The following is a 16,089-nucleotide window of genomic DNA, read 5'->3' on the forward strand; positions in this document are numbered from 1 at the left end:
ATAGATCCTTGTAAGTTACCACCCAGGTTGTTAGGATTGTTAAGAAGGCATATGGTACGTTAGTTTTTATTAATAGAAGGATCGAGTTCCAGAACCATGAGGTCCTGTTACAGCTGTACAAAACTCTGGTGTGGCCACATTTGGAGTATTGTGTACAGTTCTGGTCACCGCATTATAAGAAGGATGTGGAAGTTTTGGAAAGGGTTCAGAGGAGATTTACTAGGATGTTGTCTGGTATGGAGGGAAGGTCTTACGAGGAAAGGCTGAGGGACTTGAGGCTGTTTTCATTGGAGACAAGAAGGTTGAGGGTGACTTAATTGAGACATATAAGATAATCAGAGGTTTAGATAGGTTGGACAGTGAGAGTCTTTTTCCTCAGATGACAATGGTTAGCACGAGGGGTGAGGGGACATAGCTTTAAATTAAGGGGTGATTGATGGAGGACAGATGTCAGAGGTAGTTTCTTTACTCAGAATGTAGTAGTGGCATGGAATGCACTGGTGGTGGACTCACCAACTTTCAGGGCATTTAAAGTCATTGGATAGGCATATGGACGAGAATGGAATAGCATTGGTTAGATGAGCTTCAGACTGGTTTCACATGTCAGCACAGCACGAGGGTCGAAGGGCATGTACTGCGCTGTCATGTTCTATGTTCTCATTTGTGGGACATGGGCATCGCTGGCTGGAACAACGTTTATTGCCCGTCCTAGTTATCCTTTGAGAAGATGCTGTTGAGCTGTCTTTTTGAACCACTGCAGTCCACCTGCAATAGGTTGACCCACAATGACCTTAGGGAGGGAATTTCAGGATTTTGACCCAGTGACAGTGAAGGAACAGTGATATATTTCCAAGTCAGGATGGTGAGCGGCTTGGAGGGGAACTTGAAGGTGGTGGTGTTCCTTGTATCTGCTGCCCTTCTAGATGGAAGTCATCATGGGTTGGAAAGTGCTGTCTGAAGATCTTTGATGAATTTCTGCAGTGCATCTTTTCGATAGTACATTCTGTTGCTACTGAGCATTGGTGGTGGAGGGAATGGATGCTTCTGGATGTAGTACCAATCAAGTGTGGGCTGCTTCAGCCTGGATGGTGTCAAGCTTGTTGAATGTTGTTGGAGCTGCACCCATCCAGGCAAACAGGGAGTGTTCCATCACCCTCCTAACTTGAGCCTTGTGGATGGTGGACAAGCTTTGGGGAGTTGGGAGGTGAGTTATTTGCTATGGTATTCCGAGCCTCTGACCTGCTCTTGTAGCCACTAACTTTATGTGGTGAGATCAGTTGAGTTTCTCCTCAATGATAACTCCCAGGATGTTGATAGTAGGGGATTCAGTGATGATAACACCATTGAATGCCAAGAGGCAGTGGTTAGATTGTCTCTTATTGGTGATGGTCATAGCCTGGCATTTGTGTGACATGAACGTTACTTGCCACTTGTCAGTCCAAGCCTGGATATTGTCCAGATCTTATTGCATTGGGCTGTTTCAGTATCTGAGGAGTTGTGAATAGTGTGGAACATTCTGCAATCATCAGCGAACATCCCCACTTCTGACCTTATGCTGGAGAGAGTGTCATTGATGCAGCAGCTGAAGTTGGTTGAGCCTAGGAGACTACCCTGAGGAACTCCTGTAGAGATGTCCTAGAGCTGAGATGATTGACCTCCAACAACCACAAAATCTTCCTATGTGTCAGGTATGACTCTAACCACTGAAGAGTTGTCCCCCTGATACCCATTGATTCCAGTTTAGCTAGGGCTCTTTGATGCCACACTCAGTCAAATTCAGCCTTGGTGTCAAAGGCTGTCACTCTCCCCTCCCCTCTGGCATTCAGCGCTTCTGTCCATGTTTGAACCAAGACTGTAATTAGGTCAGGAGCTGAGTGACCCTGAGGGAACCCATACTGGGCATCCCTGAGCAGGTTATTAAGACCATAAGACATAGGAGTGGAAGTAAGGCCATTCGGCCCATCGAGTCCACTCCGCCATTCAATCATGGCTGATCAGCATTTCAACTCCACTTACCCGCATTCTCCCCATAGCCCTTAATTCCTCGAGACAACAAGAATCTATCAATCTCAGCCTTGAAGACATTTAGCGTCCCTTCCTCCACTGCACTCTGCGGCAATGAATTCCACAGGCACACCACTCTCTGGCTGAAGAAATGTCTCTGCATTTCTGTTCTGAATTGACCCCCCTCTAATTTTAAGGCTGTGTCCACGGGTCCTAGTCTCCTCACCTAACGGAAACAATTTCCTAGCGTCCACCCTTTCCAAGCCATGTATTATCTTGTACGTCTCTATTAAGTCTCCCTTTAATCTTCGAAACTCCAATGAATACAATCCCAGGATCCTCAGCCGTTCCTCATATGTTAGACCAACCATTCCAGGGATCATCCGTGTGAATCTCTGCTGGACACGTTCCAGTGCCAGTTATTGCTGAGCAGGTGCTGCTTGATAGCCCTGTTACTGACACCGTCCATCACATTACTGATGATTGAGAGTAGAATGATTGGGTGGTATTTGGGTGGGTTGGATTTGTCCTGCTTTTTATACAGGACATACCTGGGCAATTTTCCACATTGTTGGGTAGATGCCAGTGTTGTAACTGTATTGGAAGAGCTTGGCTAGGGGCGTGGCCAGTACTGGAGCACACATGTTCAGTACAATTGCTGGAGTGTTATCAATGCCCATTGCTTTGGCAGTATCTAGTGTCTCCAACCATTTCTTGATATCACGTGGAGTGAATTGAATCGGCTGAAGACTGGTCTCTGTGATGCTGGGGACCACTAGAGGAGGCAAAGGTTGATCGCCCACTTGACACTTCTAGCTGAAGATTGTTGCGAATGCTTCAGCCTTATCTTTAGCTCTGTTGTGCTGGGCTCTTTCATCATTGAGGATGGGGATATTTGTGGAGCCTCCTCCTTCAGTGAGTTGTTTAATTGTCCATCACCATTCACGACTGGATGTGGCAGGATTGCCTAGCTTAGATCTGATCCATTGGTTGTGGGATTGCTTAGCTCTGTCTATCACTTGCTGTGTATGCTGTTTGATATGCAAATAGTCCTGTTTGGTGGCTTCACCAAGTTGACACATCATCTTCAGGTATGCCTGCTGCTGCTCCCTGTATGCCCTCCTGCACTCTCCATTGAACCAGGATTGATCCCCTGCCTTGACAGGAATGGTTGAGTGAGAGATATAACAGGCCATGAGGTTACATATTGTGGTAGAGTACAATTCTGCACAAGTGCAATTACTTAGCCTCACTCAGGACAAATCCTAAACAGATGAACTGTAAGTCAGCCCACAGCAAAACCCTAAAACAAAGCCAAGTCTCAGCTAAATGGTTAAAATTTCCTTCAGGATTCAGCATTAAAAGAGTCCCACCAGATTCTCAACTGAGGCTGGTGCCCAGGAGAGTGCACATGCTGGACAGGCCACCTCCAGCTGGTTTGGAAAAGTTACATTGCTTAGCAACATCCAAATCAGAACCAATCAAAATAAATGTCTGGTTAAATGATCATGCAATTCTAATGGAGGTAAAACCAATGTAGCCATATCAGTGATCACAGAACCCATTTTGAATAAAATCTACTCTATCTAATCCTTAACATTGTGCAAGACCTCGGTGAGAATAAGAACCTATACCAGAGAACCTTTGCAGATTGAGGGTACAACTTTGGTTCTGGCCTCTTATGAGAAGCAGCTAATTCAGTTCCCACTGACTGTAGTAAAAGGGTCAGGCCCAAGCTTGATGGAGCGACATTGGTTCAGAAAGATTGACCGTAATTGGCTCAACATTTTTCAATTAGAAAATGGCTGCTTGAGTGAAGTCCTAACTAAATACCTGTTAGGTGTTCAGCAAGGTCTAGGGACTATCAGAGGAGCCAGGGCCACCTTGCACATTGACCAGGAAGCAATTCCATGATTCTGCGAGGCCCACCCAGCGCCATTTACCTTACAGGCAAAAATAGAGGCAGAAATCAGGAGGTTGGAAAGTGACGGGATCATCAAACCATCCAGTGTGCAGACTGGGCAGCACCGGCCATACTGATTACGAAACTTTTGCGAAACTCAGTTCACTTTTGCGGGGGTTTTAAACAAACGGTAAACTGCTTTTTGCAGTTGGATAAACACCCAATCCCTCACATAGAGGACTCACACATAAAGCTGGCTGAGGGGCTGTCATTCACAAAGCTGGACATGAACCATGCATACTTGCAATTACAATTAGAGCAGAATTCACAGAAATATGTCACAATTGATTCACATAAGGGTTTGTACCAATACACAAGACTGCCATTTGGGGTATCATCAGTCTGTTCAATTTTTTCAGTGGGCGATGAAGACCATTTAGTAAGGTCTACCTCAGGTCACCAATCTCCTTGGTTAAGATCCCCAATCAGGAAACTCATATTGCATGAGCTCCATCTGGCTGACTTCATCACAATGAGGTCGACATACCCCCTCTGAGTCCGAGGGCATCAGCTGGACCTTTGTTATGGAGAACCTCCTGATGTGTTTTAGCACTGGGCCAGGTCCCTCCAAGTATGGGCGGTGTGTAACCCATGGGAATTCGCCTCTTGCGCCTCGGGAGAACTTTGCTTTCTTCGTCTGGAGTCAAAGGTGTCAAGGTGACTACTTCTGTCCTGACCTTCTCTGATTCCAAGGAGTAGATGTGATCTATATGGACTTCAGTAAGTTGTTCGACAAAGTTCCCCATGGGAGACTGATTAGCAAGGTTAGATCTCACAGAATACAGGGAGAACTAGCCATTTGTGTGCGGCACGGTGGCATAGTGGTTAGCATTCATCAACTTCACCAACACATTCCACCCTGACCTTAAATTTACCTGGACTATCTCTGACACCTCCCTCCCCTTCCTGGACCTCTCCATCTCCATTAGTGACGACCGACTTGACACTGACATTTTTTGCAAACCCACTGACTCCCATAGCTACCTGAATTACACCTCTTCCCACCCTATCTCTTGCAAAAATGCCATCCCGTATTCCCAATTTCTCCGCCTCCGCCGTATCTGCTCCCAGGAGGACCAGTTCCACCATAGGACACACCAGATGGCCTCCTTCTTTAGAGACCGCAATTTCCCTTTCCACGTGGTTAAAGATGCCCTCCAACGCATCTCGTCCACATCCCGCACCTCCGCCCTCAGACCCCACCCCTCCAACTGTAACAAGGACAGAACGCCCCTGGTGCTCACCTTCCACCCTACAAACCTTCGCATAAACCAAATCATCCACCGACATTTCCGCCACCTCCAAAAAGACCCCACCACCAGGGATATATTTCCCTCCCCACCCCTTTCCGCCTTCCGCAAAGACCGTTCCCTCCGTGACTACCTGGTCAGGTCCACACCCCCCTACGACCCACCCTCCCATCCTGGCACTTTCCCCTGCCACCGCAGGAACTGTAAAACCTGTGCCCACACCTCCTCCCTCACCTCTATCCAAGGCCCTAAAGGAGCCTTCCACATCCATCAAAGTTTCACCTGCACATCCACTAATATCATTTATTGTATCAGTTGCTCCCGATGTGGTCTCCTCTACATTGGGGAGACTGGGCGCCTCCTGGCAGAGCGCTTTAGGGAACATCTCCGAGACACCCGCACCAATCAACCAAACCGCCCCGTGGCCCAACATTTCAACTCCCCCTCCCACTCTGCCGAGGACATGGAGGTCCTGGGCCTCCTTTACCGCCGCTCCCTCACCACCAGACGCCTGGAGGAAGAACGCCTCATCTTCCGCCTCGGAACACTTCAACCCCAGGGCATCAATGTGGACTTCAACAGCTTCCTCATTTCCCCTTCCCCCACCTCATCCTAGTTTCAAACTTCCAGCTCAGTTACTGTCTCCTTGACTTGTCCGACCTGCCTATCTTCTTTTCCACCTATCCACTCCACCCTCTCCTCCTTGACCTATCACCTTCACCTCCTCCCCCACTCACCCATTGTACTCTATGCTACTCTCTCCCCACCCCCACCCTCCTCTAGCTTATCTCTCCACGCTTCAGGCTCACTGCCTTTATTCCTGATGAAGGGCTTTTGCCTGAAACGTCGATTTCGCTGCTCGTTGGATGCTGCCTTAACTGCTGTGCTCTTCCAGCACCACTAATCCAGTATTTGGTTTTCAGCATCTGCAGTCATTGTTTTTACCTAGTGGTTAGCATTGCTGCCTCACAGCGCCAGAGACCCGGGTTCGATTCCCGCCTCAGGCGATTCTCTGTGTGGAGTTTGCACATTCTCCCCGTGTCTGCGTGGGTTTCCTCTGGGTGCTCCGGTTTCCTCCCACAGTCCAAAAATGAATTGGCCAAGTTAAATTGCCCGTAGTGTTAGGTGAAGGGGTAAATGTAGGGGAATGGGTCTGGGTGGGTTGCGCTTCGGCGGGTCGGTGTGGACTTGTTGGGCTGAAGGGCCTGTTTCCACCATGTAAGTAATCTAATCTAATCAAAGAACTGGCTCAAAGGTAGAAGACAGAGGGTGGTGGTGGAGGGTTGTATTTCAGACTGGAGGCCTGTGACCAGTGGAGTGCCACAAGGATCAGTGCTGAGCACTCTACTTCTTGTCATTTATATAAATGATTTGGATGCGAGCATAATAGGTACAGTTAGTAAGTTTGCAGATGACACCAAAATTGGAGGTGTAGTGGACAGCGAAGAGGGTTACCTCAGATTACAACAGGATCTGGACTAGATGGGCCAATGGGCTGAGAAGTGGCAGAAGGAGTTTAATTCAGATAAATGCAAGGTGCTGCATTTTGGGAAAACAAATCTTAGCAGGACTTATACACTTCATGGTAAGGTCCTGGGGAGTGTTACTGAACAAAGAGACCTTGGAGTGCAGGTTCATAGCTCCTTGAAAGTGGAGTCGCAGGTAGATAGGATAGTGAAGAAGGCGTTTGTTATGCTTTCCTTTATTGGTCAGAGTATTGAGTACAGGAGTTGAGAGGTCATGTTGCGGCTGTACAGGACACTGGTTAGGCCACTGTTGGAATATTGTGTGCAATTCTGGTCTCCTTCCTATCGGAAAGATGTTGTAAAAGTTGAAAGGGTTCAGAAAAGATTTACAAGGATGTTGCCAGGGTTGGAGGATCTGAGCTACAGAGAGAGGCTGAACAGGCTGGGGCTGTTTTCCCAGGAGCGTCGGAGGCTGAGGGGTGACCTCATAGGGGTTTACAAAATTATGGGGGGCATAGATAGGATAAATAGGCAAAGTCCCCTGGGGTTGGGGAGTCCAGAATTGGAGGGCATAGGTTTAGGGTGAGAGGGGAAAGATATAAAAGAGACCTAAGAGGCAACTTTTTCACGCAGAGGGTGGTACGTGTATTCAATGAGCTGCCAGAGGATGTGGTGGAGGCTGGTACAATTGCAACATTTAAGAGGCATTTGGATGGGTATATGAATAGGAAGGGTTTGGAGGGATATGGGCCGGGAGCTGGCAGGTGGGACTAGATTGGGTTGGGATATCTGGTCGGCATGGACAGGTTGGACCAAAGGGTCTGTTTCCATGCTGTACCTCTCTATGACTCTAAAACTCTATGACTCGACAACATTTCATGGAGAGGGTGAACCCGTGGGTTCCAGCAGCTTCTCTGACTGTTTCGAGGGACAGGGAATGTTTTACTGCCAGACCTTTGGAGAGTTTGATATGGGCGACTTGTTTATTCAGGACCTTTGCCCCAACCTGATCTTTATAGGTCACTGGTCCTGACCTTGTGTCGACCATGCCCTTTTCTGATGCAGTGCCATTTCCAAGATTCTCTAATCAAACCTCATCCCGTGTAGTGAACTCTCTCTCTCGACTGGCAGAGTCTAGGGTCTGGCACTGGAACTGCAGATGCTGTTTCATTCATCACCACCTTCTCAAGGGGAACTAGGGATGGGCAATAAATGCTGGCCAGCCAGAAATGCCCACATCCCACAGTATGAACTCCTAACTTCTTTTCTCTCTAAAGTTGCTGCATTGCCTGCTGACTATTTTTCACAGATTTGTTTGTATTTCATAATCATACATTAACCTAGCTTCTTCCTTCAGAAGCACAGGGAACTCCAACAGCTCACCCAGATAATATTATTGTGACCTCATTACTGAGCGAACTAAGCGTGGCAGCACCAGTTATGGAGCTGAAAATATTTGGTATCCGTCTCCTTTATTCACTTCTCATCTGCCCTGTTGGAAAGCTTTAATGGGATAATAGACTAGATTTACACCCAAGGATGTGGTGGAGGCTGGTACAATTGCAACATTTAAAACCCCTCAATAGGAAGGGTTTGGAGGGATATGGGCCGGGTGCTGGCAAGTGGGACTAGATTGGATTGGGATATCTGGTTGGCATGGATGGGTTGGACCGAAGGGTCTGTTTTCATGCTGTATGTCTCTATGACTCTAATTGTGAGTAAGTAGAAAATCTAGCCTGCAGCCCTAGCAGGGGTCATCCAGTTGGCTAGTCCTCACTTTGTGACCAGAGCCAAGCGTTATGGTAGGTAATGATTTGGGTGATATGGACAGCGTGCAGAGGAGCAGGAGCTCAGGATCAGATTTTAGATCAGTTATCCACCTGGCTGTTGTGAAAAGTGTCAGCCTGATTCAAGTCTGTTACATGAAGGCACCCTGAAATTCTTGGGGACTGATTTCAGCAATCTGGAAGTGGGCTGGGGTGGTGTAGAGTGGAGAGAGAGACCAGGTATTCAGGCTTCCAGTCCAGATTGGCCATTAGAAACAGGGAATGGGTTTGGACATTGCTGCTGGAGGTGCTATAGTGAGTTGCTGCTGTGTATCTTGTCAATGTCATCCACTCTTGACACTGTGCTCCAGTGTTGGGGAGGGATTGAATATTTTAGGTGAAGAGTGAGCTGCTCATTATGTGTTTTGCCTTATTTGGGATGTTGTTGAATTTTGTTTGAGCCACGCCCATCCAGGTAAGTGGGTCATATTCAATCAGACTCCTGCCGTGTATTATGTGGATGATGCAAATGTTGAAAATCAGGGGGTGAGTTTCTCACTAAAGAATTGTAGCCACTGTATTGATATTATATATTTGTATAATAATATATTGTATATCTATATGATTATATGTTTATATTTATATATTTGTATGTTTATATATTTATGTATTTAAATATTTTTATTATATGTTTGTATGTTTATATATTTATATGATTATATTGTTTGTTTGTATATTTATGTGTTTATATATTTATGTTTGACCAGAAGACATAGGAGCGGAAGTAAGGCCTTTTGGCCCATTGAGTCCACTCCACCATTTAATCATGGCTGATGGGCATTTCAATTCTACTTACCCGCACTCTCCATGTAGCCTTTAATTCCTTGCGAGATCAAGAAGTTATCAATCTCTGCCTTGAAGACATTTAACGTCCCTGCCTCCACTGTGCTCCATGGCAATGAATTCCACAGGCCCACCGTTCTCTGGCTGAAGAAATGTCTCCTCATTTCTGTTCTAAATTGACCCCCCTCTAATTTTAAGGCTATGCCTATGCCTCCAAGTCTCCCCGCCTGATGGAAATAACTTCCCAGCGTCCACCCTTTCTAAGCCATGCATTATCTTGTAAGTTTCTATCAGATCTCCCCTCAACCTTCTAAACTCTAATGAATACAATCCCAGGATCCTCAGCTGTTCCTCGTATGTTAGATCTACCATTCCAGGGATCATCCATGTGAATCTCCACTGGACATGCTACAGTGCCAGTATGTCCTTCCTGAAGTGTGGGGCCCAATATTAGTATTCTAAATGGGGCCTAACTGGAGGTTTATAAAGTCTCAGTAACACATCGCTGCTTTTATATTCCAACCCTCTTGAGATAAATGACAACATTACATTTGCTTTCTTAATCACAGACTCAACCTGCAAGTCAACCTTTAGAGCATCCTGGACTAGCATTGCCAGATCCCTTTGTACTTTGGCTTTATTATTTTCTCACTGTTTTAAAAATAGTCCATGCCTGTATTCTTTTTTCCAAAGTGCATTTGCTCATGTTGAATTTCATCAGGCATTTCCTAGACCACTCTTCTAAACTGTCTAAATCTTTCTGCAGCCTCCCCACCTCCTCAGGACTACCTGCCTGTCCACCTAACTTCGTATCATCGGCGAACTTCCCAGAATGCCCCCAGTCCCTTCATCCAGATCATTAATATATAAAGTGAACAGCTGTGGCCCAAACACTGAATTCTGTGGGACCACACCTGTCACCAGCTGCCATTCTGAAAAAGAATCCCAACTCTCTGCCTCTGTGAGACAGCTAATCCTCAAGCTCACCTCGAACACCATGCGTCCTCACCTTACTCAGCAGCCTCCCATGAGGCACCTTATCAAAGGCCTTTTGGAAGTCTCAATAGACAACATCTGCTGGGTTTCCCTGATCTATCCTACTAGCTACCTTTTTAAAGAATTATATGTTTATATTCAAAGAATGTTTATATATGTGTATGGTTGATCTAGTTATATTCCTTTGGAAAGCTTCCAGACAGGATGCAGACAGGGGCTGGTATTGCTGCTGGATATCGAGAGGAGATAGCTATATTCTCTCTTGCTGGAGACAGTCATTGCCTGGCTCTTAAATGGGGCTTGTCGCTTATCGGCCACTGCCTCAAATCAGTTAGAGACAAAAAAACTGCAGATGCTGGAATCCCAGGCAGACAAGCAGGAGACTGGCCAGGCACCATCAGGAGATGGAGACGTCAATGTAGCGTGTCTAATCCTTCTTCAGGACTATGGGGGAGTTGTAAATAAAGGGGGTGGGTGTGCATGGTGGTGAGGTGATGATAGGTGGAGGCAGGTAGAGGTTACGACCTGGTTGGTCGATGGGAGGAATGAATCCGGTTGGTGGCTGACAGGAATGGAAGGGAGTTGGAGGGGCTGGGAAGGGATCCAGGGGACTGGAAAGGAGGTTATTTGAAATTGAAGAATTCAATGTTGAGTCCTCCAGGCTGTAGGCTGCCCAAGTGGAAGATGAGGTACTTTTTTAGAATTAGAATCCCTACAGTGTGGAAACAGGCCCTTCGGCCCAACATGTCCACACCGACCCTCTGAACAGTAACCCAACCAGACCCATTCCCCAACCCTATATTTACTTCTGACTAATGCACCTAATCTACACATCCCTGAACACTGTGGGCAATTTAGCATGGCCAATTCATCTGGTCTGCATATCTTGGATTGTGGAAGGAAACTGGAGCACCCAGAGGAAACCCATGCAGACACGGGGAGAACATGCAAACTCCACACAGACAGTTGCCTGAGGGTGGAATCAAACCTGGGTCCCTGGTGCAGTGCTAACCACTGAGCTAATTGCCGCTTGTGTTGTTCCTCCAATTTGCAGTCTGATTCATTGTGGCAATGGAGACCAAGGATGGTCATGTTAGAAAGGGAGTGGGGAGGGGAATTGAAATGGACAGTGATTGGGAGGTCCAGATGGCCCCTGCAGACTTGGCTGCGATGCTCGGTGAACCCAAGTTTATGTTTGGTCTCCCTGATGTAAAGAAGACCACACTAGGTTGGAAGAGAGGCAGGTGAACATCTGTCTTACCTGGAAGGACTGTTTGGGGCACTGGATGGAGGTGAGGGGGGTGGTGTACTAGCAGGTTTTGCATCTTTTCCAGTTGCAGGGGAAGGTACCAGGGGGTTCAGGGCAGAGGGTTGATGGGAGAGTGGCTCAAACCAAGGATTGGCAAAGAGAACGGTCCTTACAGAAGGCAGAGAGGGGTGGGGAGGGTCGATGTCCTTGGTGGTGGGGGCAGCCTACAAACCCAGAGGACTTAACATTGAGATCTCCAATTTCAAATAACCTCCCTTCCCATCCCCTGACTCCCTTCCCAGTCCCACCCCCTCCCTCCATTCCTCTCAGCCACCTACCAGAATAATCCTTCTCATCGACCTAGCAGGTTGTACCGTCTCCCTGTCTCCCTCTATCCCCACCTTACCACCCTGCCCCCACTACCCCCTTTTATCTGCAGCTCCCCTTACACCCACCCCCAGTCCTGAAGAAGGGTTACACCTGAAACGTCAACTTCTCCACCTCCTGATGCTGCCTGGCTTGCTATGTTCTGCCAGCTTGTCTATCTCGCCTGAATTCTATTCAGGTCTTGCTTTATGCTTATAAGTAATCAATTCTGCTCGCAACATCAAAGTTACTGGACTGGATTATAATTGCTGGGCTTAACTTTTCAACTCTTTTGAACAAAGGCATAATGTTGGCAATTCTCCAGTTCCTTGGTACCCCTCCTGAACCCAGGGAAGATTGAAAGATTATTGTGACGCTGGTTGCTAAAATTTCTTCTGTAACTTCTTTCAGTACCCTTGGATGCATCTCATCTTGTCCCAGTATTTTAACAACTCCAAATCCTTTCATCTCATCATTATCAATTATCAATTTCAAATGTTTCTTTATTCCTCTGTTACCGTGACCTGGGCACCATCTGCCTTCTAGGTTATGACATTGTAATGTATATGTTTAACACCATAGTCCTGCCTTTTTGCCTCCAAGCGTAAATCGCTTTTTGGTCCCTAATCAGCCCTTCTCCTTTACTCACCCTTTTATGATCAATATGTTTTTGGAAGACTTTAGGATCTCCATTTATGTCAGCTGCCAGTCTTTTTTAATGACCCATTTGCTTTTGCACCTCCCTCCATTCATTCTTGCTGTGTTTCTGAAGTTGCTGTCTCCCCCCTCACGCTCATCCTGTTGCAGAAGCTTCATAGTTTCATGGTCACTATTACTGAGTTTTCAAATCTAGAATGATTAATTACATTTTAATTCCAATAGCTATCGTGATGGGATTTGAAAATGGGCCCAGATCTTGGATTCCTAGCGATATTCAATGACATTTCCAGGGTGCCACTGCCTTAACATGCATTCATAATTAAATTGAAAATAACTCTTTCCACATTGTTTTATTGTTCAGGCATTTCTGTCGTATAAACTGGTGAAATATGATGCTCAGAAGGAAACACCCATAAGAAATGAACAAGGGCAATGTGAAAAGGTTGGCAAAGGTATGTTTAAAGAGAATTCTCCCTTTTTAGGAAGAAAATGATAACAACTACCTGTCAGTGCAGACACACAGTGCTGAATAGCATCCATCTGCATCATATAAAGTCTGTGTTTCTGTGAAATTATTCAGTACTATTAAAGAGAAGAATGTCCCAAGTTCTCTGCAGAGATGTAACCTAACAAAATGTGAAGTGCAAATGCATTTAAAACTGGAAAGGTTTTGTAACTGCCAGGAGCTTTTTTCTTCATATATAGGATATGGGCACTGCCAGCATGTAGTGCCCATCCTTAAATATAAATCACTTTGAACCACTTCAGTCCATGTGATGCACATACACAAACAGTGCAGTTATACAGGGAGGTCAAGAGTAAAAGATTTCTTTGTGCGGTGTACTGTACCCCAACATCACTCCACTTTCCGCAGGATACATCTGATTCAAGCAAACAGATATATAGCAGGGAAACAGACCCTTCAGTCCAACTCATTCATGCTGACCAGATATCCGAACCTAATCTACCCCCATTTGCCAGCATTTGGCCCATATCCCTTTAAACCCTTCCTATTCATGTACCCGGAGAAAGTGAGGACTGCAGATACTGGAGATCAGAGTCAAGACTGGGTTGCTGGAAAAGCACAGCAGGTCAGGCAGCATCTGAAGAACCAGAGAATTGACATTTCGGGCATAAGCCTTTCCTGATGAAGGGCTTATACCTGAAATGTCGATTCTCCTGCTCTTCGGATGCTGCCTGACCTGCTGTGCTTTTCCAGCAACACAGTCTTGACACTATTCATATACCCATTCAAATGCCTTTTAAATGTTGCAATTGTATCAGCCTTCACCACTTTCTCTGGCCGCTCATTCTGAGCCCGTACATGCATCATCCTCTGCGTGAAAACGTTGCCCCTTAGGTTTCTTTTATATCTTTCCCCTCTCACCCTAAACCTATGCCCTCTAGTTCTGGACTCCCCTGTCCCAGGGAAAAGACGTTGCCTATTTATCCTATCCATGCCCCTCATAATTTTGTAAACCTCTATAAGGTCACCCCTCAGCCTCCGATGCTCCAGTGAAAACAGCCCCACCCTGTTCAGCCTCTTCCTACAGCTCAAATCCTCCAATCCTGGCAATATCATTGTAAATCTTTTCCAAACCCTTTCAAGTTTCACAACATCCTTCCAATAGGAAGGAGACCAGAATTGCATGCAATATTCCAACAGTGGCTGGACCAATGTCCTGTACAGCCACAACATGACCTCCCAACTCCTGTACTCAATACTCTGACCAATAAAGGAAAGCATACCAAACGCCTTCTTCACTATCCTATCTACCTGTGACTCCACTTTCAAGGAGCTATGAACCTGCACTCCAAGGTCTCTTTGCTCAGCAACACTCCCTAGGACCTTACCATTAAGTGTATAAGTCCTGCTCTGATTTGCTTTCCCAAAATGCAGCACCTTGCATTTATCTAAATTAAACTGCCACTTCTCAGCCCATTGGCCCATCTGATCAAGATACTATTGTACTCTGAGGTAACCTTCTTCACTGTGCACTACACCTCCACTTTTATATTAACTATACCTCCTATGTTCACATCCAAATCATATATGTAAATGACAAAAAGTAGAGGACCCAGCACGATCCTTGTGGCACTCCACTGGACACAGGCCTCCGGTCTGAAAAACAACCCTCCACCACCACCATCTGTTTTCTACCTTTGAGCCAGTTCTGTATCCAAATGGTTCATTCTCCCTATATTCCATGAGATCTAACCTTGCTAATCAGTCTCCCATGAGGAACCTTGTTGAATGCCTTACTGAGGTCCATATCGATCACATCTACTACTCTGCCCTCATCAATCCACTTTGTTACTTCCTCAAAAAACTCAATCAAGTTTGTGAGACATGATTTCCCATGCTGAGTATCTCTAATAATCAGTCCTTCCTCAGGATTCCCTTATTACACACTCAAACAGCTGATAGAATGACAAGATATGCAAGCAGTATCTGCAGTATTTGCTCAAGGAAAACAAGTGAAGCCTTGAAGAGAGCCCAACAGCAAAGCGAATTCAAGGTTTAGTCACCTTGCTTACAGCTATAGAACATGGACATTACAGTGCAATACAAGCCCTTCGGCTCTCAATGATGCGCCAACAAGTGAAATTAATCTGATGGCCATCTAACCTACACCATTCCATTATAATCCATATGTATGTCCAATGCCCATTTAAATGCCCTTAATATCAGTGAGTCTACTTCTGTTGCAGGCAGGCCATTCCACGCCCCTACTATTCTCTGAGTAAAGAAACTACCCCTGACATCTGTCCTAAATCTATCAGCCCTTAATTTAAAGCTATGCCCCCTTGTGCTAGCCATCACCATCCAAGGAAAAAGGCTCTCACTGTCCACCCTATCTAACCCTCTGATTATCACCTCTCAACCTTCTTCTCTCCAATGAAAACAGCCTTAGTTCCCTCAGCCTTTCCTTTAAGACCTCCCTTCCATATCAGGTAACATCCTATTAAATCTCCTCTGCACCCTTTCCAAAGCTTCCATATCCTTCCTATAATGCGGTGACCAGAACTGTACGCAATACTCCAGGTGCGGCCTTACCAGAGTTTTGTACAGCTGAAGCATGACCTCATGGCTCTGAAACTCAATCCCTCTCCCAATAAATGCCAACACACCATATGCCTTCTTAACAACCCTATCAACCTGGGTGGCAACTTTCAGGGATTTATGAACCTGTACACTGAGATCTCTCTGTTCATCCTCACTGCCAAGAATTTTACCATTAGCCCAGTATTCTGCATTCCTGTTACTTCTACCTCATCCTTTTCCACATTAAACTCCAATTGCCACTTCTCAGCCCAGCTCTGCATCTTATCTATGTCCCTCTGTAACCCACAACATCCTTTGGTACTATCCACAACACTGCCTACCTTAGTGTCATCTGCAAATTTACTAATCCATCCTTCTCCGCCCACATCCAGATCATTTATAAAAATGACAAACAGCAGTGGACCCAACACAGATCCTTGCGGCACACCACTGGTAACTGAGCTCCAGGAAGAACATTTC

The 16,089-nt window shown here is 46.0% G+C and overlaps 1 protein-coding gene across 2 annotated transcripts in view; it reads left to right on the forward strand.

Moving 5' to 3' along the window:
- Positions 1-16,089, forward strand: part of slc27a6 (solute carrier family 27 member 6) — an 80,470-nt gene that overhangs the window by 49,565 nt on the left and 14,816 nt on the right. For both annotated transcript variants that reach the window (XM_072591066.1, XM_072591056.1), the window contains one exon: positions 12,925-13,015. In XM_072591066.1, the coding sequence (XP_072447167.1) occupies positions 12,925-13,015 (91 nt within the window). The remainder of the gene's footprint in view (positions 1-12,924; positions 13,016-16,089) is intronic.

Source organism: Chiloscyllium punctatum, chromosome 2, assembly GCF_047496795.1.
Source record: "Chiloscyllium punctatum isolate Juve2018m chromosome 2, sChiPun1.3, whole genome shotgun sequence".
Classification (NCBI taxonomy): domain Eukaryota; kingdom Metazoa; phylum Chordata; class Chondrichthyes; order Orectolobiformes; family Hemiscylliidae; genus Chiloscyllium; species Chiloscyllium punctatum.